Source organism: Lutjanus erythropterus, chromosome 12 (genome assembly GCF_056507025.1).
Source record: "Lutjanus erythropterus isolate fLutEry1 chromosome 12, fLutEry1.hap2, whole genome shotgun sequence".
Lineage (NCBI taxonomy): Eukaryota > Metazoa > Chordata > Actinopteri > Lutjaniformes > Lutjanidae > Lutjanus > Lutjanus erythropterus.
In genome coordinates, this window is record NC_139328.1 from 38,375,428 (window position 1) to 38,402,559 (window position 27,132).

General features: G+C 38.0%; 1 protein-coding gene across 2 annotated transcripts; it reads left to right on the forward strand.

Moving 5' to 3' along the window:
* The first annotated feature begins 3,103 nt into the window (after window positions 1-3,103).
* dnajb6a (DnaJ heat shock protein family (Hsp40) member B6a) lies at window positions 3,104-17,192 on the forward strand. Of its 2 annotated transcripts, none has more exons than XM_084732636.1 (8): window positions 3,104-3,277; window positions 6,389-6,495; window positions 10,090-10,199; window positions 10,422-10,487; window positions 11,612-11,722; window positions 11,875-12,021; window positions 12,103-12,301; window positions 16,257-17,192. In XM_084732636.1, the coding sequence occupies exons 2-8, from the start codon at window positions 6,431-6,433 to the stop codon at window positions 16,360-16,362; spliced, it is 804 nt and encodes a 267-aa protein (XP_084588762.1). In that variant the 5' UTR covers window positions 3,104-3,277; window positions 6,389-6,430; the 3' UTR covers window positions 16,363-17,192. The 2 variants fall into 2 exon arrangements, with proteins under 2 accessions (XP_084588762.1, XP_084588761.1); XM_084732635.1 differs by having other exon boundaries at window positions 3,105-3,281.
* Window positions 17,193-27,132: the final 9,940 nt, after the last annotated feature.

Genomic DNA, 27,132 nt, shown 5'->3' on the forward strand with positions numbered 1-27,132 from the left:
TTTAATGGTCATGACTAATTAACAAAAAAGAGTTTGCAGTGGCCATTTTATTAAGATTATACACACAGTAATTAGTCCATATATCTGCATTTAAATTCTATACAAAAATGATACAGAGTAAGAATTAAATAAGCTCTCTGTAAATATAGACTGACTTTACGTAACAGAAAATCTACCTTTGTACAAAGCAAAAACTGAGACTTCACTTTACCAGTTAATTGAAAGTATTTTTTCACATCTGCAGTGATGATAAATCATCTATATTATCATGTGTCCTGATTGCTGTCCATGGTGCTGACCCTGGGAAAACCTGGGCTGGGACTGTCCATAGGACTAATGTCATTGGACTGTTGAGTGTCAGGATATCAGAAACACAGGTGGATTATGAGATGCAGACACCTAAAAGATAACATAACAGCTGGCCCCAGCACAAAAACTAAATTCACCTGCATCTCAACAGAACATAAAGCACAGGAACACACAAACTTCATCATGATGGTTTCTTTCTTGGGACATCTTTAAAGTAAATGTTTTGGCTTCCTTTGGTTTTTCAGTGGGACTTTTGGGGCTCTGCTATTGACATGACTCATTAAGCCCTTTCAGTATGTGACAAAGAATGCAAAGTGACTTCATGCAGAGGCTTGGGCTTAGGGCCCCCCTGGGTTTTAGCATTTGTCTCATTTTGGACTGCATTGTGTAATAGTGTAGTGTAATAATCAGAGTAAAATCTGCTTTATTGGCCAAGTGTGTACACACATACAAGGAATTTGATGTGTTGCTCTTAATGCTCCCACACAGAGAACAGTTTAGCAAGCTAGAAATAGATGTACAACCAAAAACAAAGCTGAACAAAGATAGGTCAAAATAATCACAGATCTATATTTAATTCTGAATATAAAACAGTTCAGAAATGACTGTATTTCTAAAAGGTAGAGTCAGTGCCACTTTTTCTAAACCTTTTGGAAGTGCATTAGGACATCAAGTACCAGTGTTTGAGGTTGTTGAAACATTCTGAGCAACAATACAATTACAGAAAATAAGGAAATACAGGCAGAGGGCAGAGTTTTTGCAGATACAGCCACCACCACACACTTCTAGTTGGTCTTGTTTGAAAGGAATTCTGCAATATGAGTAATCATCAATTTTCAAGTGAATGACAGAAAACTAATGAATATTACTTTATGGCAAAGATTTACGTTCACACCAGTGGGCTTACTTATTCTGTATTCTTTCCTGAGAATTAAAAGCAAAATTTTAAGAATTTGACATAAAAAATCTGTTGTAGTGTACCTATTCTTTTTTTCTTTTCATTCTTTAAAAGTCATCAAACTGCAGGACAGAATGTCTCTGAAGCTCAGATTCTTTGCTTTCGAAATATCCATATTTTTGAGATCTCAAGGCTGGAAAGTTTGACCACCAGACTGAAGAGCAGCTTCTTCCCTCAGGCAATGAGAAGGCTTCATTCATTCTCACAGTTTCTGACAAGTTTGTTTTATTTTATCTAATGTATAACATTTTAATGTTTTTTATGCATAGCTAAAAGGGAACTGCAACTTAATTTCACTGTAATGGTAAAGAAATCAGTCTGGTACCTTGTGCAAGTGGTTGATAAGTAGCTATAAGTAAGCTATATACTGTATTAAAAAGCAATGACAATCAACAGCATACTTTGATGTATGCAAACACAAATAATGCGACTGTAGTCAAGAGTTTGCGTCATCCTTTCAGTGATAAGTCAGTGTTCCAGAAAAAGAGAGATAATTAGAGATAATTAGAATAGGTAAGGGGTCCAGAGCCACACAGTCGCCCCTAGTGGCTCCTGTGGCTTTAAAATTGTATGGAAATAAGCAGTGGTGGACAGTAACGAAGTACATTTACTTGAGTACTGTATACTGTATATTTTTTATTTATTTATTTTTTTTTGGAAACGTATTACTCTCACTCCACTACATTTCAAAGACAAATATTGTACTTTTGACTCCACTACATTTGTAGGAAGGCTGTTGTTACTTTTTGACTAAGTTTTGAAGTCAGCTGTTGCTGTTTTTTCTTTTCTAAAATGCAACTGGTCACATGCTGTGTTCCTCACAAAAGAAAACCAATCACAGTAGCTCCTCTCAAATGGGACTGATGTAAAAGTGGAAATACATCATCCAGGCGCTCTGCAACAAGAACAAGCAAGCTCTCCCTCTTTCATTCAAACAAAAAGCAGTAATGGTGACGGCAGGAGAAAGACAAAATTAAACCTCAAGATGTTATTATAATTATTAATTATTCCAGGTAGCTTTTAAAGTTTGATTGTTTTTATCAGAGTGAAAAATACAGCATATTTCATGTATATATACAGCCTCTGAAGACAGAAAGAAATCTCAGTTATTTTACACACTTGGAGAACTCTTTACAGTTATCTTCAATCTAATGTTATGATGTGATTTTAATACAATTACATCACGAAATGAATTTGATTGTATTTCTATGCTGAAGTTTTTATAGGTGTTTCTATAGGCTTTGTGTAGCAGAGTGGTTCGACAAGCATCGGTGCATCATTAGATGGTTTCAGAGAGTTACAAGCTTCTGTAAATGCATCATGAAAACAATACAGCATGTATTGATATTAGAAAATGTACTTTGTAATTTGTACTTGTGAATACTTAAGTATTTTTAAAAATGTGTACTTTTGTATACTTAAGTATTTTTAAAACCAAGTACTCTAGTACTTGAAAAAAAGTTTTAATATTTCATCAGCTACATTTGTGTCTTTGCATCTTTTCCTCTATTATTCCTCTATTATTTAAAAAACAGACAAAAAACGTTGCTGACCCCTACAGACCTTTGTCACAGCAGCCATTTTGACATGAAACAGTATAAACACAGGTGTTACCAGTGATACTAATGAAGGTTTTGTTTCAGCTCGTTGTCATTGTATTTGTTGACTCAATGGAAGTACTTTTCTACAGTAAATGTAAAAGGACTTTAACATCACCGTAACACCCGTGTTTACTCTAGTGTTTCATATCAATATGGCGCCGTGACAAAGCTCTGAGCTGACAATGAGCGCTCACTGTGTCCAATAGGTGGCGATAATGCGACTGTAAACTGCAATGAGCGCCTACACACAAGAAGAAGGAGATGAAGAAACAGGACGTTGCGTCTAATCAGAAGCTGCAGCCTGCTGAACATGAATAAACCTGTTTAGTTTTCTGTCACAGACTGAATAACAGACTGTCTGTCTGTCTGTCTTACGTATCTGCTTAGAGCACGGACAGCTGGACGTGAAGTGGGTAAGAGTGTCTGACAGAGGAGCTAATGTGGCTAATGATGTTTACTGCTGAGCATAGCTAAGCTAACTAAGCTAACGCTCCAACGTTAACCAGCTTATGTGAGGTTCGCTAAGGTTCGCAGCTAACACCGCCTCAGACAAAACTAGTTCACTGATATGTTATTCTCCACTGGGAATAGTTGGACATACTGTGTGTTGAAGCTGTGCTGCTAGTAATTCCCGCTCACACCGCCGCTCCGGCTCTTTGTATTAATGAGTGTTAGCAGGTAGCAGCAGCCATTCAGGGTCACACACATAAACAAGCTAGCGTCTCCCAGAGAGCTGAGCACTGACTGCAGGTCAGGTCTACACTCAGCTGTCCTACATTTTTAGCGTAGTCTTGCATGTCTCCACGCTAACGCTAAATTTATAGAAATAAATTATGTAAATTGTTTAGTGTTTAGAAATCAGGACACAGACAGAGAAGGTTTGTTCAGATGATATTCATAAGTGTTGATGTTCCATGCCCTGCAGCCTTGACGTGGTTATTATCGGTTGAATAATCTCAATATGGAGCATCCGTACAACAGGCAGCTTTATGACTCCTAGTGGCTGAGAATAACTACTGTATTCAGTACTGCTATTAATGCATGGATTGTTGTTAGCATTAATGACTGCTGCCAATGTTTGAAGATGAGTCACATTATCATTTACAATGATATGAAATCTATTTCCCCAAAATGGCCAGTACTGGCTGCACTGGAAATTTTGGCTCCACGATACTACATGCATTAAAGATGTGATGGATATACGTATATCACAAAATAAACTTAATATTTACCATAATGAGGTTATGTTAAGTTGATCATTTTGCAGCATTGAGTATTTTGTTAAGAATGGTGTTTAGAGCTGCACTGATTAGTTAATTAAAAGAAAACTAGTTGCCAGCCACTTTGATAATCAATTTGTTTTGTATTTTTTCAGTGAAAACTGTCAAGGGTTTGCATAGAATAGAGTTGTAATAATAAATTAATTAAATAATTGGTCACTTCAAAGATTTTCTGTTCTATAAGAGAACTGTTTTATTATCACTTAATTGTTTCAGTCTTTTCTTAAAGCGATAGTTCACCCAAAAATGAAATTTCACTCAATATCTTCTCACCCCTGTGCTGATGTAAGGATGGGTGAAGATCTCCAGTTCACAAAATACTCCTGGAGCTTCAGTGGAAAACAGTGTTGCAGCCAAATCCAGTACAAATGAAGTGAAGGGTGACCAGTTTTAAAATGTGAAAGAAGAACACAAAAAACCCAGAAAATGTCTCTATACTGCTCGTGTGATCCAAGTGCCGTAAACCGCGACATTAAAATTTGACCAAAAAGACGCCATTTACATGTTTTTAGCCTAAATGTCAACTGTAGCCTCTCAGACCTGATCTGTGTGCTCACACCTGAAGCAGGTACTCAGGCTCTCGCCCAAGCGGTGCAGCTGCAGCAAAGAAATGATGTTCCTCTTCTATGTCAAAGTCCTCGGATGTTTTCTTCTTTGTTGAAAGTTTACAAAGTTAACTCTACGCGTAACAAGTCACTATTTCTGAGCAGGTCTCTGTTGTCTTAGTCGCTTCTAGGTAGCATTTAAACACAGATGTGAAGGTTTCGTGAGATCTGGCTTCAGGCGTGTGCACACGGCACCAGTCTGAGAGGCTACACTTGACATTTTGGCTAAAAACATGGTGTACATGGTGTCTTTTTGGGTCAAATTTTAATGTCGCAGCTTACAGACACTTGAATTACACCACATGAGCAGTATGGAGACATTTTGTATTTTTTGTGTTCTTTTTTTTTACATTGGTCACAATTCACTTCAATTGTACTGGATTTGGCTGCAGCGCTGTTTTCCGCTGAAGCTCCAGGAGTGTTTTGTGAACTGGAGATCTTCACCCATCCTCACATCAGCACAGGGGGGAGGAGATACTGAGTGAAATTTCATTTTTGGGTGAACTATCACTTTAAGCATTAATGTAAAACATTTGTTGGTTCCACCTTCAAAAATATGAGGTGTTTCTGCTTTCCTTTACATTTATAAATAAAATGTCTTTTGGTTTGGACCAATGGTTGGACAAAAGAAGCAATTTGAAGATGTCACTGTGTGCTCTGGGAGATTGTGATGAGTATTTTTCACAATTTTTTGTCAGTTTCCAGACTAAGTGATTAATAATTATGAAGACAATATTTAAGTTCTGTTTTAATTAAACATATTCTCAAAGATATTTCAACAAAGTTGTGTGTCAGATTTTGTTTTGCCCCAAATTTTAACAACAAGAATTTCAATTTTACTGTAAATGTGTATTGGTAAATATCAGTTGGTTCGGTTTACTTGACTACTGCATTTATTGATATTGACCCTGAAAAAAAAAAAAGACCCCTAATTTATATAATTACAAAATTTATAATAACTCATGAACTGTATATGTCATAATGTTATTATGCACACTTGCCTAATGTGCAGTAGCGAGCATTTTGAAATTTGAATAGAGTTCTACTATATATAATGATGACTGACACATAAATACAATGTATGTCTATGGGTTTGCTTTTATAACTTGATCCAGTTACTAATAATAAAAGTCATAGCACCCATCTACAAAGTATTCCATACACTTTTATAATATTAAATCATCAAAATGTTAAATTTGGTTCTTGAATGTCCTCATTGTCTGCTTTTGTCTTCCTTTTAGCTTCTGCTTTAGACCAGTTCAGACTGACTCAGTGTACCAGAGGCTCTGTTATATACCAGCAGCTACAAAGGAGCCTTTGTGAAACACATGACCATGAGCATTTGTGTCTATGTATGGACATCATGTGAGAAGAGAACATCAGTCTGTGGATGGACTGATCACAGCTCACAGACATATGTAGACACACATTACTTTACATTACTTGGCTCTTAAAGGTCCAAAGCCAAAAATGTTGCTAAAACAGTTGTTTTGACAGTTAGATCAGGACACTAACCAGAGTGTCTCACAGTACTGACAGCAACACTAGTGCTGTGTTGGTGTTTTGCTGACAGACAGATTTCATTTAAAGCTACTGCAAGAGTGCCATCAGTCAGCAGCTCTCTTTTTCTTTCAGGTTCATCGAGCTTGCTGAAGTTTCTCCCTTCATCCACTCATCATGGTGGAGTACTACCAGGTGTTAGGAGTACGGAGAGATGCATCTGCAGACGACATAAAGAAAGCGTGAGTTGATGAAATTGTATATCTCAGCTATGAAACAGTTCGGCACAGCGGTGCTATCACCTTGTTGTCCTCCAAAGGCTGTGGCTGCCAGCCAGACATATACAGAATGACTCTCTGTAGGCTCATCACCTTTCTACAGAGCTTCATTAACAACAACACTACAGAGTGAGCTCAAACTAACTGCGCAATCAATCTGCAGCTCAACATTTAAGAGTGTGAAGGGACACATTTGTAAAGTCAGGATAAGTTAAAAAAGCATGCGAGGGTCGAGTGAGTTTCCTGCGCTCAGTGTCTTCAGACTTCTCTCACGCAGACTGCACTGCATTTGAGTTGGTCTCGCTGCAATTTGGCTTGTGAGGTGTCATCTGTTATTACGCCTAAGTAACATGAATTTACTTCTCAGTTTGCTCCATCAGCTTTAACTGCCATAAAGAGTTGAGTTTAACAGATCAAAATGGTCACATCCTCCTGAAATGAAGTTAAAAAAAAATCATGAACATGTTTTTAATCTCTATCTATTATACAAGACCTTATTATATTCTCTTTTAATCCCCTGTTTGTTTATTGTTGTTCCTCATCAATGGCAGCATTCACTTACACATTTTAACTTATTTCTGAGCGTTCCATGTTTGTTTGAGTTCTTTCTCCCTTCTCTTTCTCTTCTTTCTCAACTCTCAAAGTTAGAACATACACCTAATAATTAGGGGTGTAATGATACATCGATCTGAGTCGATACATCGATTCAATGTTCAGTGATCTAAAGCGAAAATACTGATCTGTATTGTCATCTTTAAGATACACCTTCAGTTTGGCATGCATGTGTTATAAATGTCTAAAGAGTTTAGTCGTTGAATTGTTAAATCATAATTTAGTTGCTTTTTGTGAGTTGTCATAAATGAACCTTGTGATAAAACTTATTTATTATTTTCTTTACACCCCCACTGATAATATTTCTAATGGTCAGTGAGGAACCCTGGGTCTGTTGAAAGGACTTACATCTTGTCTACTTCAAAGGGTGAAAGTGGCGAATGTGATAAAATAAGTTTGTTGTATTATCACTGGGCGATATAGACAGAATCACATATCATGATATTTTTGACCAAATACGATGATAATATAGATATTGCAACAATATTGTAGGTATGACTATTGGTGCTTTCACAAAATATAAACACAATGGTCGCAAAGTTTGTGCATTTTCCCCAACTCAAGTTTAAGTGTCCTTATTCAACAAATACCTTGGCCAAGACAAAACAATACAATGTCAAACTAGGTGCCGTTACTCCTATTTCTAGAGTACTGATTTATTAGTAATTAAATGGTTTTAATCTGTTAAATTTTTAACGGTGATTAATTTGATCAAGGATTAATCATTAACATCCCTAATTAACACAGTGACATTTTTGATAATCATTAGTAATGTTGGTGTAATAACTAAGCAGGTAAAGACAAATAACAGAAGCTAGACAGCTACATTTAGAAAATGACATCACTGTAATACAGCCTTTAAAAAACAGGAGATGACAACACTTATTCTATATCATAATATAACGATATCCAAAATCTAAAAGACAATTAGAGAAACTGCCGCACACTGTCTCACTTTCAACTGATTTATTTGTTTATGCATTTTAAAATGCATTAATAAATACCCAATCAACTACAACCACAAACTACAGACCTGGAGCATTCAGACAGTGGATTCCTTTCCTTTGTACATTGACAATAAGCACTCCCAGAACTGTGGTGTTCCTAAACGTCTTGGTTTCTTACTGTGGTATTTTGGAGGAATTTTGACCATTTTTATCAGTTCTCGACTGGTCAGAAATCATTACCATTTGCACCAAATCTGTATAATAAATGGTATTAACTCAAAAACTGCTGCAGCATCTTTAGAGGATGAACTATTTTACTATTAGCATTGCAGTCACAAAATACAGTGAGGTAAAGGGACCAGATGTAATGAACTGCTGATCTAGATCCCCTGTTATTAGAGTCCTAATCCTTCCAATGTCTGTTCTGGTTAATTTGGTGACACCTGTCTGTGGTAACTGGTAGTAACAACAAGTCTCTTAGGTCTCCAACACTGACGTTTAATGACTATTGGCTGCAGCAAACAAATTCTCTGCAGATGTTTATGTAAAAGTTCACTGTGATTGACTTTCTTGCAATACTTTAAACTCATCCACTGACAAAACATGCCCAAAATATGTTTTTTGTTTCTATCTTACTGCTAACAAAGTCAAACTTATCACTTATCAAATGCATGCAGCAGCAGCAGGAAGTGTTAGGTTTGCATTAGCAGTAACTTAATACAGCTCTAAAACGCCTGTACAGAGTAATGAGTGAACACAGAGGCTTTTAGAAATAAGACAAGTTACAGAATACACACTGCATTGTTTCCTGTAAATCCTGGGAATACTTTAGGAATAACTAAGGGATAATTAAGGGATAACTGAAGAATAAATGGTATCTAAAACATAGTCTATAATAAAAATCTTTACTTAGTTTTTATTTCCTTCATTGAATTATGTTTAACACCATACATTTAACAGTAATAAGATATTAAAACTACAAAATGATACAAATACTACAGTTAATGAGAAGGTGAGAGGACTGGGGTTGGAGACAAACCAAAACCAAAATGAGTTTTGTTGTCCATAAGAATCAGGTGTGTTATGATTCTTCAAATACATGATTCATTTTGACTTTCGATCATGATTTGATTACATTTTTTATTTATTTATTTTGACGCACTGATAATTCTACCATTTATAGACTATTATGTCTTAATTTTGTCCCCTTGGAATTGTGAGGTTCTATCAGCTCTCTGAGTGGTTTTGAGGTTTGAGCTTCAAAGTTTTTGCTTTCTAAATAACGACATGTGGAACGAATCTCAGTAATACATGAAAAGGACATTCTAAATGTACAATGTCAAAATCCCGTCAAATTTATAAATGCAGTTTTTTGAAAGAGGTCATGTGCAGATGAAACCTTCTAATCCTAAGAACTCAGCATCAGCTCAGAATTATAAGGTTCTGTCTCACAAAACATGAAAAGAAGCAATGATTTTCAATGAACAAAAACAGTTTACTGTTAATTTATCTTAAACTGTTAAATAAGTGTGATGATGGAGGGTTGTAAGTTAAGGCTTTGTATGACATTTATATGAGTCTTTGTTTTATATCAGAAATATTGATTCTGATACACCAAATATGTCTTATTTTCAGAGGGAAAGGAAAGAAAAAGTGATGGATGAATGGAATTAGTGTTTAATGTTGTGATTAAGCTCCCATCACATCAAATGTAGACTATTTAATAAACTTTAAGGCTTAATATTTGAAAATATTAAGACATTTTTTAACTTAACTGTTGAGTGTTCTTCAGACACAGTAAGTAGGCAGGGGTAGAGAGGAAAACAAATACTGTGAGAATCATTTAAATTTAAAGCTCATTTCAATCAATTTCTGATTTAATATTGAAATTGTGACACCTCTAATGAAAATGTACAGAATGGAAGCGAACATTTCACAATTTTTTATCAGCTGAGTCTTCTTATTAATCAGCGCTCGTCTTCCCTGTGTCCTGGTGCAGATACAGAAAGCTGGCCCTGAGGTGGCACCCTGATAAAAACCCAGAGAACAAGGAGGAGGCTGAGAAGAAGTTCAAGGAGCTCTCAGAGGCTTATGAAGTCCTGTCAGACGGTTTGTATTACAGCTCTCTGTACAAGTGTGCTCATAAACACCAGACAGCATTGAACCACTGCACAGGAGTTAATGGAGAGAAGCTAACAGCAGCAACACAGTCTGAGGGGAAACACACCATTCCTCTGTCCTCTTTACTCTGGTGCTCATGTTTCTGACTTATTAGTTGTATCCTCACTGTTGTTATCCTGCTTTTGAGTTTCTTTCACTGTCCTCATCCAGCTAACAAGAGGACCATATATGATCGCTATGGCAAAGAGGGGCTGACGGGGAACAATGCAGGAAGAGGTGAGTGCTCCTTTTAGAACAGCTCAAAACTTACTAGGAACCTGAATGTTTCAGTGATTAAAAAAAGATGAGTAGCAGAGCAGCAGGACTCTGTCTCTAAAACCTGCTCATTGTTTGTTCCACAGTATTATTAGCAAACCACAGACCCATGTTTTCCTCTACCATCAGGATGTTGCCAGCAGGTTTTGTTGATTATTACCATGGAAACAGCTGTGAATTCAGACATAACCTGTTTGTTAAGTAGTTGTCTCTTTGGGTTTTACTCTGGCATTTTGTTCTCATGCAACAGTCTAACTCATCTAGAATAATCAGAAATTACAGTTACAGTTAGAAATAACAATTACAGTAAAGCCTAAGGGCCTGTGTCCACATCCCATTTGTTTTCTAGCAGAAAGGTGCTGGTATGGTGCTGTGGAGCACTGGGTTGAAGCATGGTTTTTGTTTCTGTTACAACAATACTTTCATTTTAAAACATCTTTCTCTCTGAGCTTCTGCGGAGACATGAGCTGATGTCTCAGCTCTATGATACACATCAGAAAAAACACAGGAAAGAGTTCCATTTTCGTGGTTATCAAGGTGACGAGTCGCCATTTAATAGGTGATTGTTTACCTGAAAAAAAGCGAGGTGGCCACACAAGAAAGGCGGAGCACTCAAAAAAAACAGACGCCAGACGCAGCACCTTTCCCCCTGCAGCTACTTGCTGCTACAGACACTCTCACCATTGGGGACAACTGAAGAGTTGCTGGTGCTCAAAAAAAAAAAAAAAAGCTTTGTGGACACGCACCCTAAACATAGACTATCTGTCAGACTCAGTTTGGCCTTTGAATTTCTATTCCCACTCCCAGCATAAAGCAAAATACAGCACAGAAAATGTTCTGAATGTAGCATCACAGAAACATCATTAAAGCTCTAAAAGTTGTGCAGCTTTCTCAAAATCCAGTTTACTTATTTAAATGGATAGTTCTGATTTTTTTGAAGTGGTGTTGTGTGAAGTACGTCTCCACATTTTGGTGGCTGGGGAATGCAACAGAAGCTTAGTTTGATGTTGAATGGGAGAGATGGAGAGGATTTTGGTCCAGATTTAAACTGTTAGAATCTGTTTTCATTGACATTAATGTTTCAGGGGGCCATTTCCACAATGGAGAACATTTCCACGAACCATTCACATTCCGCAACCCAGAGGACGTCTTCAGGGAATTCTTCGGTGGCAGAGACCCATTTGCAGACTTTTTTGGTAAGCCGCATCATTTCACGTCACAAAGTCAGCCGTTGTTGTATGAGTTCTTACTGTTAAAAACTTGCCAAAATGCACATTTGAAAAGTTTGAGCCTGAAGGTGTTCCAGTTTTTACTTACCTGAATGTCGTTTTCTGTCCTGTTCTCTCAGGCGCAGATCCATTTAGTGATGATCCATTTTTTGGCAGTGGGCGGCGGCACCAAAGTCGGGCAAATCGCAGCCGGACAGGCGGCTCGTTTTACGGCGGCTTTGTCGGTTTTCCTCCCTTCGGTGCTGGCTTCTCACCTTTTGATCCAGGTAAGACATGCGACAGTGAAACATGTTCCACTGCAAACCACACCAGCTGACCTCTCTCTGTCTCTGTGCTGTTTATCTCAGGCTTCAGTCCTTTTGGCTCCATGAGCACCATGGGTCACATGGGTCACATGACAACCATGGGCAGTCTGGGAGGTGGAGGTTTCACCTCTTTCTCGTCCACCTCCTTTGGGGGAGGAGGTGGAGGTGGAGGCATGGGCAACTTCCGCTCTGTGTCCACTTCCACCAAGATCATCAACGGCAGGAAGATCACTACTAAAAGGTACGTATTTATTCATAGTGATGTCTGGCTTTTGCGTCAGGCTTTTGACTTTTTCACTTTCTACACACATTCTTGCAGTATGCATAGTACCATTTTATTTCTTCTTTGTTATCACTGGAAACAAAAATCCATGCTTAGTTAGTAAAGCTGACCCTGCTCTAGCAGACAGACATTTAGCCTGGCTCTCTGTATGCAGTTAGAAAAGCTCAAGTCCATCCAGTATTGTTGAAATCCAAACCATACTGGAAACTAACTTATTGATTCAGTGAGAAATCAATAGAAAATAGCATTGCCCAGATCCAGGCAGTTTCCAGCAGCTCAACACTGCAGTAAGTTACAGTACATCATCTAGTCCTACATTAAACTAATAGACTTCTATTATCCATCCAACAAATCCAGGGCTCTTAGTGAAACATCTTTTTTTCAGCAGCTTTTTTCAGATTAAAACTGAAGTGAGAACAGCTGGCCTACACTCATTCAGAGCATTACAGAATTTAGGAATGTGCCCAGCTGGATAAACTAAATAATAACTGGATGATTTCTTATCAAAGATGAATCAAAGAGTTTAGTCGGAGCTTTGATAAATAGGTTTGTGATTGTAGCAGTGGTGATGTACTGTTCATAGTATTCAAGTAGGTCACATCAATAACAACACTTAAAACAAAGCTCCAGTCTGGTTTGAAGGCTGTCACATTAACGTAAGGACTACAACAGGTTATATTGTCATTCATTATGTACAAAGAAAACACAATTGTTTACAAAGAGTTTAATAAACCAGGAAACACTGTGAATGACCCGGCTCATGAGCCATGACAAAAATGGGAGACATGGTTTTACGATTTTAAACTCAAAGGTGTAAGGATTTCTTACAAAATATCATAACGAAACAAACAACACTGAAGGAATGAGGTGTGTTAGTCTGTATGATCGGTGTGTCAGCAGATGCATGAGTGAGTGAATGATGTATGGAGGCTGTTGTATGGTGTAAATCTGACCTAATGGAGCCAAAGCCAAACAAGGAACCACATGGTACTGGTCTGATGCAGAGTAGATGGAGAGGACACAAAGTGGAAGGCCATGTCTCTTCATGCCCCTGGGAGTCTGGCCAGGTGCTCCCAGGTGTATCATATTAGCCCCGCCCACCAGGACCAGACAGGCAACAGGGGAGACATGCAACGAGCAGGAGGGCCATCATAAGCAGTTAAGAAAGTTCTTTCCATATCACAAAATGATGGCGGCCACACCACAACAAAAAAAGATAAGCAAATGAAGAATACCACTTTGACGACGTAAGATGTATCTAGAGAAAAAAGCTAATAAATAAAATACACAAAACTAGAAACACATTCACCAGTGAGACACGTGGCATAAAGAAACGTCCTGCAAATACAGAAACACAACACAGACAGAAGGTCATACAAAGCACAACACAAGTTTTCAAGAGACAATAAAAATGTGTGAACCCACTAGCTCAGGGGTCAGCATCCTTTACTATTACGAAAGTCAAGTCGAAAAAACAAATCTGTCTGGAGCTGCACGAAATTTCCACTGAGACTATTCCTTTTTTTAGATTTGGCATCCATAGCTAGCCAAGGGAGACTTAACACTTGCCACCAGCAAAAGGTAGAGGAAAAGCACCAAACTAGTCACTTAGGCTAAAACACACATTTTACTTTACAAAATATTAGAACTCTTTTTTTTAAATTATTTTTCAGTATATAGCTACACATTTTTACAATTGGAGAATGTCAATCTCTCTAGGCTTTCAGCAATCATAAATGAAAATTAAAATGTTGAAAAAATTGATTCTGCTACTTAAATTTTTTGTTAAAGCCACAGAAAGCCACTGGAGAGGGACAAAAGAGCCACATGTGGCTCCAGAGTTGCAGGTTGTTGATTCCTGCACTAATGGCTAGTAACATGCTAACACATGGTGGCCAGTATACACTAATATCAGAATCATGTGATCACAATGTTCAAATTGAATCGAACATCTGTAGCTCATTTCTTAACATCATTAGGCCCTCACAGTCTGTTCATGATAGGGATGTTGCATGTCACCATTCTATATAAAAGAAAGATGGAATTGTGGATATTGTTGTTCTGCCTTCAAACAAGCAGCAGAGGTAGAAACAGAGCAGAGTTGAGGTGTAAAAAGGGCTAGAAGGTGGGATGGGATGCACACTTGTCACACTAGATGCTGACATGGTTGTGTTACACGTCATGCATCTTTTGCTTGCTTGAACACGCTTGCATGCCGTTATTTCGCCCAGTGTAAAGAGAAAAAAAAGCAAAGCTGGCATTGTGATGGTCCTTCTTTATGGCAGTATTGTGAGATTTTTGTTAAGACAGGGCAATTTAGGAGAGGTGGACTCAACAAATACTGTTCACCCTCTGTCTGCCCAAAACGTATGAATATTCAGCATAATAGCTAATGGCAAATACTCAGCAGGATCCTATAGTTGACAGCTTCATTTACACCAGGCACAGGTGTGTTACATTACAGTTGGGCCACGTCAGCCGGAGCTGATCACTGCAGTTCTACATAGTGCTGGTGATTGTACCAGAAATGCCTCTATACATTGTAAATCCATTTTTGATGGATAGTGTGTCACCTTGCACAAAGCAGATCAAGCAGACAGGAAGTCGCACACAGAAAAAGGAGAGACAATCTGGTCAATTTTCAAAATAAAAGACCTCTTCCAGACTTGCTTTCATAAAGCCAGACAGAAAGAAAACAATTTAATTACATAAACTACTCACCCAGCAAAAGGGCAAGTAAAAATCAACAGAATTTGAGCAAGCATACATAATCAGGCAGGCAAAATGCTCTGCTGCTGAAACACTTCTGAAATGATGCAGGTTGAACCTGCAGCTGTGTGGAGGATGGATCAAAACCGCGAAGCAGACCAAATGGATCAAGCAGTAACACGGGATCTCAGAGTGCTGCCTCAGAGCCAATCCGACAAAATACATGCATTTTATTTTAATTATTTCATTTCAGTACTTTCATTAGCCTACATTTAATACACAGCTCAGCTACTGCATCGAGTAGGAATAAGCCAGTACTGTACATAGTATCAGTATCAGGGGACAAAAAGTATAATCCAGTACCATCTCTTAACTTAAACTGACACGTAAAAGCTTAACTAAACTTAAAGTGACATGCCATCGAGTGTCACAATAGCACAGGTGAAGTTTATTTGGGTTTTTGAATGTTGTGGGCTATGTTTTTTCTTCCTTTGCGGGACTGGAATATTTTTCACATTTTGAGCATGATGTTTTTTGGTGGCTAAGTTAAGATAAGGCGTATCTATTAACAGGTATTAATAATTCAAGGATATTATCAACAGCTTAGTTAAGAGAGGGAAAAAGAACTATCAGATTGGTATCAGCAGATACTCATGGTTGTGTGCATGAAAAACTAGAACAGAACCATCACAACTCACAAAAATTACAGAAATTACATTCTGACATCAAATGCTGTATGGTTGTGGAAAAAAGGCGGTTTCTGGAAAAATGGATCAACTCTTACTTTGTTGGACCTTAGGGGATGAATAAAGTGATCTACCTTTTCTTAGACCAATCACAAATCCTCAGATTTGTGGGTTTTTCTGCATGGCTCTCAGTCATGTGCTGACTCGCTAAATTGTCACGCAGCTACCAAAACCTTTAGAACCCCCTGCCCTAACCAATGAAAGGTCACATTGATGAAGAAATGTATTTGAGGATCTGGGTGGTTATAATAATGAGAAATAACGGAAGTGTCTTTCAGTAAGAGTCCTGACATGTCTGAATAAAGCAGTAATGGAACATGAACTCAACAGAGAACGTCTCTTTAACAGATGGATGAACCCAGCAATGTCTCTCATTCAGCTCAATTCCGTGTCTTCTTTATGTGAGGGTTTTTGTCTGGTTTAAACCCACATGTGCTTTGTCTCCTCTCTTCCACCAGAATTGTGGAGAACGGTCAGGAGCGGGTGGAGGTGGAGGAGGATGGACAGCTGCGGTCATTAACCATTAACGGTAAGGAGCAGCTGCTGCGACTGGAACACAAGTAAACAAGAGCATCGTCCGCTGGAGAAGTGTTACCTCAGCACAAACAGACCAACAAACTTGAGCTCGAACGGAAGGAAAAAAAGCAACAAAACAATGTAATAATAGTGCTCTACTGTTGTTTGGATGTACATACTTAGGTTGTGTTGATTTCCCCTCATGTCCTCTCCCTGCTGACTCTCATTTGTTAACATTCGATTCAAATCTGAGGATTTGGATGCAGACTTTTCTATGCATTTTGTTAATGTATTTCTGAATTGGAGCTGTCCTTATTTTTTGGCTCAGGGTGGTGTTATTGTTTCAGTGTTTGGGACCACAGTATTGTTCTGATGTATATGACCAGACCCCCCTGATCCCCCCTCCTCATTCCAGTACTTTCTGTATGCACTCCACTGTGTGTCAGTCTGTGTGCATTCAGCACACACACTGTGTTCAGAAAACAGAGCATGACTTTGCTTTTTCATCTGAAAAGTAAAAAATGAAGTGTTGAATTTGATTTTTAAAAAGTGGGTAGGAGTAACTGAGGCATCTTTCCTTCTCTGTTTACTGCTTGTCTAACCTCTTCTTAGTCCTAATTATTTTTTATTAAAAAATACAATGCTGGTAGGATGAGTTATGCAATTTTATATGTTCTAATACAAATGTGTTTTTTTTTTTTTTTTGTTTATTTAATAATGCATGTACACCTGTTGATGTTGAGTCTTAATGTTAAAGCTGCATTATGATGCACAAATAATGGAAGGCATTCTATAAATGATATATGGATATGGAAGGAATTTTGTGTACTTTGTAAACCAGTAAATCTGAGTTTCATCCTGTTTTCAGGATGCTGAAATCTTGGCTGGTCTCTGTTCTGTTAGTTTGCACTGATGTAGATAAACAATTTCTGTTCCAACATCAGGTATCATGGACAGTAACATGAGTGTCAGTGCTCACAGTTAGATTAGATTTCACTTAATCAGATTTCCTAGAAATGTGTCACAAGAGAACCCTTTCATGTACACAAACAAACAGTATTACAAAAATTTGCCCATCCATCTGTCCTCTTTACAGCTCCTTCTGGGGGATCCTGAGCCATTCCCAGGCCAGATGAGATATACACTGATCAGCCACATTAAAACCACCTGCCTCATAATGTTATATTGTGTAGATCCCCTTCATGCTGTCAAAACACCTCTCAGCTGTCGAGGCCTGGACTCCACAGACCTCTGAAGGTGCCCTGTGGTATCTGGCACCAAGATTTTAGCAGCAAATGCTTCAAGTCCTGTGATATGGGATGTGGGGCCTCCATGGATGGTACTTGTTCTGGCTTATTTCTCACATGTTTCATGGGCTAACATTGGGTTTGGGCTGTACTATATTTATTCATTGATTTATTTTGATTTTTCTCCCCAATTTAGTCATTGTCCATTCCATTTCCTCACTGTATTGTCCCTGTCACTGAAAACTCCTGTACCTGTTTGGTACATAGAGGGAAGATTGTTCAGAAAAATGTTGGGCTGAAATCGGGTTTGGGCTGAAAATGCTCATGAGGGTCAGGTTCGGGTCACTTTCAGACAGAATTCTGTCAGCATCGAGCCTCAACAGGCTCAAATTTTCAGGCACAATTAAAGGGTTAATTTGTGATACAGTAGCTCTTCTGTGGGATCAGACCAGACAAACTAGTCTTCACTTCCAACACACACCAGGGAGTCTTACACACCCATTCCCTATCATAGGATTGATCAGTAGTCCTTCCTTGGGTCATATGTGGTAGGTACTAACCACTTCATGCTGGGAACACCGCACAAGACCTGCTGTTTTGGGGATGCTCTTACCCAGTCGTCTAGACATCACAATATGCCCCCTTGTCAAATTCGTTCACATCCTCACATGGCCCATTTCTCCTGCTTCCAGCACATTGACCTAAAGAAGTGACCATTCATTTTCTGCCATATAATCTCTCACCCTTTAACTGATGTCATTGTGAGGATACGTGTATAATCCCTCCAGAGTGAGCTAGTTCTTTCGACGGAAGGAGCAGTGGCTCTATTCCCTCCAGATGTCCACTTTCCACATATATATATGGCTGAGCCTATGATTTAATTCTTTCAGTCACCACCCAAAACTCATGACCATAGGTGAGGGCTGGAATGTGGATCAACTGGTAAATTGAAAGCTTTAATCCCTTTTCATCACAAAGGTCTTGTAACATGACCACATTACTGCTAACACTGCACCAATCCTCTTGACCATCTTACACTTTATTTTACAGTCAGACGTGAACAAAATCCAATCCAAAAGCTCTTGTCCACCATTCACCATTTTCCTGCAGAGGGTCATGGCCTCAGACTTGGAGGTGCTGACTCTTATCTTGGCCACGTCACACACAGCTGCAGACTCCCCCAGTGTATGCTGAAGGTGATGGTCTGATGAAGCCAACACCACCCTGTCATCCACATAAAGCAGAGATGCAATTCTTAGTTTCCCAGCCTTCGTTTTGCACCTCGAGATCCTGTCACAATCAGGAAGAGGGGGAACCTCGTCAAACACCCACTGAAAATGTACAGAAATTTGTACGACGATGAAATATTGCCAAAAACAAAAACATGTAGCTGCAGAGCACTCTCATTGTTTGCTTCCACATTTAGTGCTTTAACCACACAGGTACACACATGGTCTGCATTACATCCCATCATGTGTAACATTACCTCTGGCCTACTGAGAGCACAGACTCTGATTTGACAGACTGAGGGAAAAAAAGAGTTCTGTTGTAAACCGTTTGGTCTTACTTACTTAATCCTCTTCGTTCCCTGTTAAACATAAAGCTGTGACTATCTCCCTCCATCTGGCTCTATTCTGTGCAGCATGTTGTGCCTCACCCCAACTTAGGTTGACCGTTTTTAGTTCTGAGGTCACAGTTTTCCACCAAATTGTTTTTGGCCTCCCTTGTTTCCTCTTTCCAGGTGGAGCCCATCTCAGGGCAACATCAGAAATGTGGTCCTGGTCCATTCTAAGGACATGTCCAAGCCATTGGAGCCATCAGTGTTTGATTTCCAGCACCACACTGCAACAGTTTTTTTTATACAGGTCTTCACTGAATATCTTTTCTGGTCAAAAGATGTGACATATCTTCCCGAGACATTTATTGTGGAATGCATTGATCCTTTTTTGACATGAAAAAGATCAATCCCTTTGCCAGAAAAGATAAAATCCTACACTTGAACACTGAACAATGACAACACAACTGTTCCTGATTAAAATGGTCAATTTCGGCCAACCAACACAAGCTGTAAGAATAATAAACTAGTTGACTTCTTTAATGAATTGGTTGAAGAGGAACATTTTAATTGGTGTGACAGATCAGAATTTTGATTCAAAAAGTTGGACTAGTGGACTATCAGACAGGAGCCCAGGTGCACTGATCCTGATTTTTTGGTGTAAGGTCCTTAGCTACTCAGATTTCCACAATGTAAAGATCAGTTGATTGTCTCTCACCATAGATGTCGTAGATGAGCTGATAGTCTGAACTCTAGCCTCTCACCATTCACACACCGTCTGGTTGTAGGCTTCCAAACCTTGAGGTCCTCAGCTGTGTGTGGATGTGGAGAACAAATGAGATAATTTGCTATGTTGTGTCATTCAAAGATGAAAGAGTCAGTTTGTATGGATCTTCACTGCCTATTAACTTTTTCTCAAAATGCTGCATCCTTTCCAGCTGACCTTCTCTTGTGAATCTTAGCTGCTTCCACACATTTTCCTGAACTTCTCCGAAGTTCAGACCGTGGGTGCAAACATTCTATTTGCCAAATGAAACATGGGAGGGTCTGTTGGTTCAAGCATTTAGGCTTTCTTTAGCAGGCAGGACAAATCTATATTTACAATATGATGAACGGGAAAAGACATTTGTACATTTGTGCCATGCAATGATGCCACATTGTATCACACTGAGACTGGAAAAATTACAGTGTTTGCTCCAATTGACCTGAATCTCTTAAGAAAATAAATGAATCATGCTGCTGATATAATCTGTGTACATGCTCCAAAATAAGGCAATAATATAGGTTTCTAAATATTGTATTCACTGTATTGTGTTCAATCTGTGTGTTATGAACAGTAACGGGTGGAGGATAAAACTCTACTGGACATTTCTTTCCACACCACTCCACTAACCTGTTGTTACAGTGCTAGAGAATACCACAGTCATATTTAGTGCTAAAAACTAGTTACAGTTCAATATGTATCAAAACTTCAACTGTTTGAAATATCGGTCATAAAAGAAGCGTCCTCAATAAGTTCCCATAAAATGGCTTTACTTACTTTAGCATTGTATCGCCTCTTAAAGGAGCCACTGTATGAATTGGCCACCAATTGAATCCGTACTCCAAACAAATAGGGGGCAGCATGACACCAAGAAATTGGGGTGGGCACTTCTGTATTAACAAACAAGGAAATGCACAGTCCCTCCCACAGGTCTTCCTTTCTTTCTGTAAAATGCTAACTTAGTCAGAATATTTAACACTGTTAGCTGTCTGACTCACCAGATGCACGCTGTGGGTTTAACCCTTCCACTGGTTGCTTGGCATCAGTCAGAACCAGGAAACACCAACAACCTCTGAGCTGCAACCGTCATGCTGAAAATGACAAATTAGCACCTGGGATGCTAATGTTATGACTGTTTTCTTCTGGGGTGATTTAGCCAGTTTAATGTCAGAGCTCACCTGCCGATGTGCAAATGATCTGATCTGACAAAATAAGTTCCCACCAGACACTATTTTGCAGCACACCTTTGTGGCACACTGGGCTTAGCCCCGCCCAAGATGTTTATGATTGGTTTTAAGAAATTCAAACAAGGCAGGGCACTTCTTCCCCTACGGCAGAATGTGTATAGGTGAAGCCCAACTTTTCGCTAGTGCTGAGCGCTGTGGAGAGAAGGCTGGCTATGCAGGACTATTCTGTCAGTAACAGTAAAACAATTAGCTACCTTTAGCCAATGTCATCATTCATAGTTTTTTTACTTACCAGTCTAGATGAAACATTGAGCATTAAACTCTCCAAGAGCTGTCTCCTGCAGTGTAAAGCATATTTTTTAATTAATTATTTTTTTTATGCAAAGGCAAAGTTAGCCCTTGCTTTGCTTCTGTCACTTCTTCTGTTGCCTTTGAATGTGGTTCCTGACCCTTGAGGCAGTGCTGGTTCTTCATCCTGTCATCTTGGACTGAGGACATACTGGACACTACAGTGACTCACTTTTGCCTCATGAGGTACAAAGTGGAATTACAAGACATTTTAAACTACAATTCTTACGTATTGCACCTTTACTTTAAACAATATAATGAAAGTGAAGACATGCCCTATTCTTAAGAAACTGAAAAAGATGTTTGAAAGATGAAAAGAATTCAACCTCCCCCTTTGGGGAAATTGCCATAAGAATTATGTCTGTCCCCAAACTATTAAATATGTCATGTTACTACTTTATATGCAACAAAAAAAGGTCCATTTCAGGCTTAAAACTCTGCAACTATCAAAAGACAAATGAGGGTTCAACCTGCCAGATATTCAGTTTTACCACTTTGCATTCTGAAGACAGACAGTTCTTGTCAGCTGAAACCTTTCTGGGTCAGAACTGAGCAGCAACCTGTCACATCCAATCAGTTCAAATACTCCCTTTTTGTCAAACATCTCTCTAAAGGTCTTCTCACCCATGTCAAGTTTCTTGTACTGTATCTGGACCAAGTTACACAGTTATACTGAAGAATCTGTGACATGGTCACTATGGATACCATTTTGGGATAACCCATCGATAGCCATAGGAGGGAAACCTATTAGATGGCACAATTTACATGCAGGGAAGATTGATAAAGAATGTGATCTTTATAATGACAAAGGGTTTAAATCTTTTCCAGATGTTAAACTCAGAGGCTTCCACAAAACAAAAACACAGCTGAGGTTCCACCAATTGAAGAATGCAGTTACTGCTGTTCTGAATCTGGCTAAAGACAGAGATATATGTAAATTAAACACAAACTATATAAATAATAAGCTATAAAGATATATATACTATACTATATATATACTGATATTTATATCAGTCCCTCCAGGAAGTTGCAGTGTTGAAGTTTTGTTTGTTTTGTTGAGCAATCATTGTAGCTTCCTGAGAATTCCACCAATTGCTGTCCCCCATGCGAACGTCATGCATATACGTCTCAATGAACTGAGTCAGAGTTTTATCATTTATTTTTTTGGTATTCATATTGTTTTATTTTGTCACAGGTACTGAAGAGGAAACAAGGTTTGTCATTATTATTGACACTTATCGAGGCCCTGTGGACAGGGAAATGTAAATGGTTTTGTACTGTTTTGACTGAGTCTGAGCTTCTTTGTGAAACATCCCCAGGTGGATTTTTCTATTTACAAATGAAGCATATTTTGAATCCTGAGTCTTTTTGGTCAGGTTACTTACAACACACAGAACACAGTGCATTTTTATTCTCACTGGAACAAACTGCCTTTGGTTTCTTAATTTTTAAATTTTTAATTTAAGTTGATTTGCAACCTTTTATTACAATTTTCTCTTGGTCCCACAATTTAATTGCAGAAAAATGCAAGCAAGCTGTAACAAGCATTGCAAATCAGGCATTTTAGGCCGCAACAATCCCAATCCTGGAGGGGTTGGATATATTGAAGACTGAAGATATCTGTAAATCATGTTTGATTTGTTAAATTTTCTACATGTGAAAATACTAATTGTAACATGAATAGTTTTGCAGTTAGCTGAAATTAACATTTTGACATGCCAAAAAGGTGCACATGACTTTCTCACTTTGTTGCAGAGAACAAGAGAACTAATAGCAAGTCTCTGTTGTAGTGGAATTACATACAACAAGCTTCACTATTAGCAATGGTCCAACTGAAGTGTTGCCCCCCCCCCCCAAACTGGCAAAGTACTGATGATGCCAATATTCCTTTTTAAAGTTGTTGGGGTTTTTTTTTTCTGGTGTTTATATCCATTCCACTGTTTTGCATCCCTTTCTCCTGTTTGTATGTAATGAGAACATCATTAAAACATTCAAAAAAGGACATTTTGGTGTCATTTCCAAATGAACTGCAGTGTCCCCAGGTGGGGAATCTTGTTGGGGTCTCTGTTCTCTTATTTCCTGTCAGATCTCTACTGTTCACTCTATAATCACATTGCATGAGGGGCATAAAAACCATATTAAAGTACCACAGTATGCAAACATCTGAACCATGAATCTGTTGTCACATCACAGATTTGATATCTTCAGAAGTTGTGCTCACAGAAAGAGAGCTCACTGACACTGTGATGAGCTACAGTAGCTCTGACTTGGCCGGTGATGGTTCCACTGTTTGGCACTGTGAGAATTCATCCACTTAGTCTGAATGGAGACTGAGTGAACACGCGGGGCAGGCAGGTTGGGGGTTGGTGGGGGTGTACAGTAAAATCCTCTGTGTCTTAATTAAATGTGTCATCATCATGAATCATGAAGAATCAGAAATGGTCCTAGCACAGCTCAGATATGTTTTACACCAACATCATGTCATAGTCAGTTCAGCCTGCTGATATACAGCCTGTTGACTTTCAGCCAAATGTTGGCCAGAGTCACTTTACTGCCACAACACTTTTTATATTCCATACATTCATATCTGTCACAGCCCCCCACAGCTCAACTGGAGTCCTCTCATATTTAACCAACCTAAAGTTTGTCTGGGAATAAAACCAGCTGTGGTGAAGTGAAAAATATGAATTACTTTGCAAAAAAGCCTCAAAGTTGGCCTGCACTGCAGAAAACACACAGGTGACCAGAGGCAAAAGTGAACTAATTTGCCGTTTAGGGCCCCGCAGTCACCAGGAGGCCTGAATAAGCAAATCACAATAATCCCACACAGGACACTTCACTTAATTGACACAGCTATTTTTAGGTAACTTCTGCATCAGCAGTAAAAATTGCCTTCATCTAAATATTTAAGTAAAGTTAGCTGATCTAAATATAGCTTGATGACCTTCTTTCTCCTGCTAAAAATAACATTCTACTGGTAAAATTTGAATTATTTTTAATGAATGTTTTTATTGGAGAATGGAGGGCTGTACAGTGCAGAAATCTGAATATAATTATTCTGAGAAACTGTTGATATCAGCCTTCAAACTCCATTATGAACACTCTTTATGTAATAAAGATTTACAACCTCAGCTGGGTTTTAGCTTCCTCTGAATGCTTAAATTCTGCCTGTCTCTATCTGCTCCCTCTACATAATGTCCTGTCAGCACAGACAGACAGACAGACAGACAGACAGACAGACAGACAGAAAGAGTTTTGGAGAATATAGCAGCAGTGTAACTGAGCTCCACCACATATTTCTTGCTTTCCACCTGCTGCCACCTATTGATTCATCACATAACTGCAACATGTGTGCACACCTTCATTAATAAGTCAGTTCAATAATTCATTTAACATACATAGAGGTGGTCCACTTTAAAGTTATGAAGTTGTTTGTGCATTTTTGTAGCTCAGTGTTAAACATCTACAGCAGTAAAATACAACATATTTATTCATGCAGCAGTAATATTACTAATTATTATTATTATTATTATTAGTAGTAGTAGTAGTAGTAGTAGTAGTAGTAGTATCATTATTATTATTATTATTAGTAGTAGTAGTAGTAGAATATTATTATTCATACTTTGAGTACAATTAGCTAATAATACTAACAAACTTTTAGTGATGTAAAGATCTAAATATATTTACTCAAGTACTGTGCTATTATTTGACAGTGTTAGTTTGTAAAGACTTCAGAAATTAAGATTTTTACATACAAAACATATGGAGAACTTTAAAAACACGACGCATTGTAAAAAACAAAAAGTTAAAGTACCCAACTGCATTTGGAAATTAAACTTAAATCATTCAAGCCAATGAATCAACTAGTTTAATCAGTCATTATCAAAACCAACCAACCAACCAGCACTTCTTCAGATAAAGCATTACTCATTTATGTCTTTTTCATTTTATGATGAACATTTTATTAACGTTTGCTGCTTTTCTTTTCTTAAATGACAAACTCAATCATTTTGAGGTCTGAACTGTTGATCAGACAAATAACATTTCAGAGTATCATTTCAAACTCTGTATTTGTGACAATCATATAAAATCAATCCATTAATGGAGAAAATAATCAGCCGATGAATCCATGATGAAAATAATCATTAGCTGTTGTCCTGTACAAAATAGTTCAAAATGAACTCCACCTCAACTACAGCAGTAAAATCCTGCTTTTAACATTAATATGAGTCACAATCATCTAATTAGGGCAGATAGAACAGTACAACAGTCAACTGTCACCACTGACTTCTGGAGCCTGGTTGTGGATGGACAACTCAAGGGACAACATGCGAGGAGTCCAGTGGAGCTACGATGGGACAAGGAAATCTTTTTTATGATGTTAACAATATATCAGAAGAAAAGGGCATGGAAGCCCATTTCTGATAGAAAACCTTTTAATCTCACAGTGATGACTTCTTATCCCATAATTACTTTTAATGTCATAATTCTGACTTTATATTTCATAATTATGACTTTTTATCCCATATTTGTTACTTTTCCATCTCTTAATTGTGACTTTTTTTCCCATAAATCTGATATATTTTCTCTTAATGATGTTTGAAATCAGAATTATTACTTTTTAGCCCATATTTATTACTTTTTAATCTCATAATTAGGAATTTTTTTAGCCCATTATTGATCTTTTCATTTCATCACTGTGAGCTTTCATCCCATAATTATGACTTATTATCTTTTAATAACTTTTAATCTCATAATTATGATTTTTTCATCTCATAATTATGACTTTTTATCCCATAATTATACGTTTTTCATGTCATGATGACGACTTTTATCCCTTAATTATAATTCTTTATCTCTTAATAACTTTTCATATCACAATTATGACTTTTTATTCCATAATTATGACTTGTTCACATCATTATTTTGACTTTTTATCCCACAATTATTACTTTTTTATACAATTGTGCCTTTTTCATCTCAAGATTATGACTTATTTGTCCACAGTTCTGACTTATTATATCTTAATGATTTCTAATCTCATAAATGACTTTTTCATTGAATAATTAAGACTTTCTATCTCACAATCATGACTTTTTATCTTATAATTACTTTTTCATTGCATAAATATGACTATTTATCCTATAATTATGACTTTTTTTAAAAAAAAATCTCATGATGACTTTTCACCTCCAAATTATGATTTTAATCTCATAAGTATGACTATTTATCCCACAATTATATATATATTTTTTATCCTATAATTATGACTTTTTATCGCATTATTATGACTTCTTATCTTATAATGACTTATAATGGGATTTTGTTTTTCTTTTACTGTCAGAAATGAGTTTCCATAAAAGAGGGACCGTTGTGGAGAACTGTTGTTCATACAGACACTGAACACACAGCAGTTTTGGCCTCTACACAACTGGAAATGAAGAAAGAGAAGAGGGTGATGGTCAGCAGCTCCGCACTGAGCAAGAGTTCATGTGGAAACAAGCTGTTGATCTGGAGGAGCTGTCCTTGGTGCTGAACGCCTCAATCCAATTACACTACCTCTCTCTCTCTCTCTCTCCCTCTCTCTCTCTCTCTCTCCGGCCCGGCCGGTACACACACACACACACACACACACACACACTCCTCTGTCCCTGTGTGTCTGTCTCTGTGGATCTGCTCTATCCGTTTCCTGATGGCGCTCAGCAGCAGCGCTGCGGA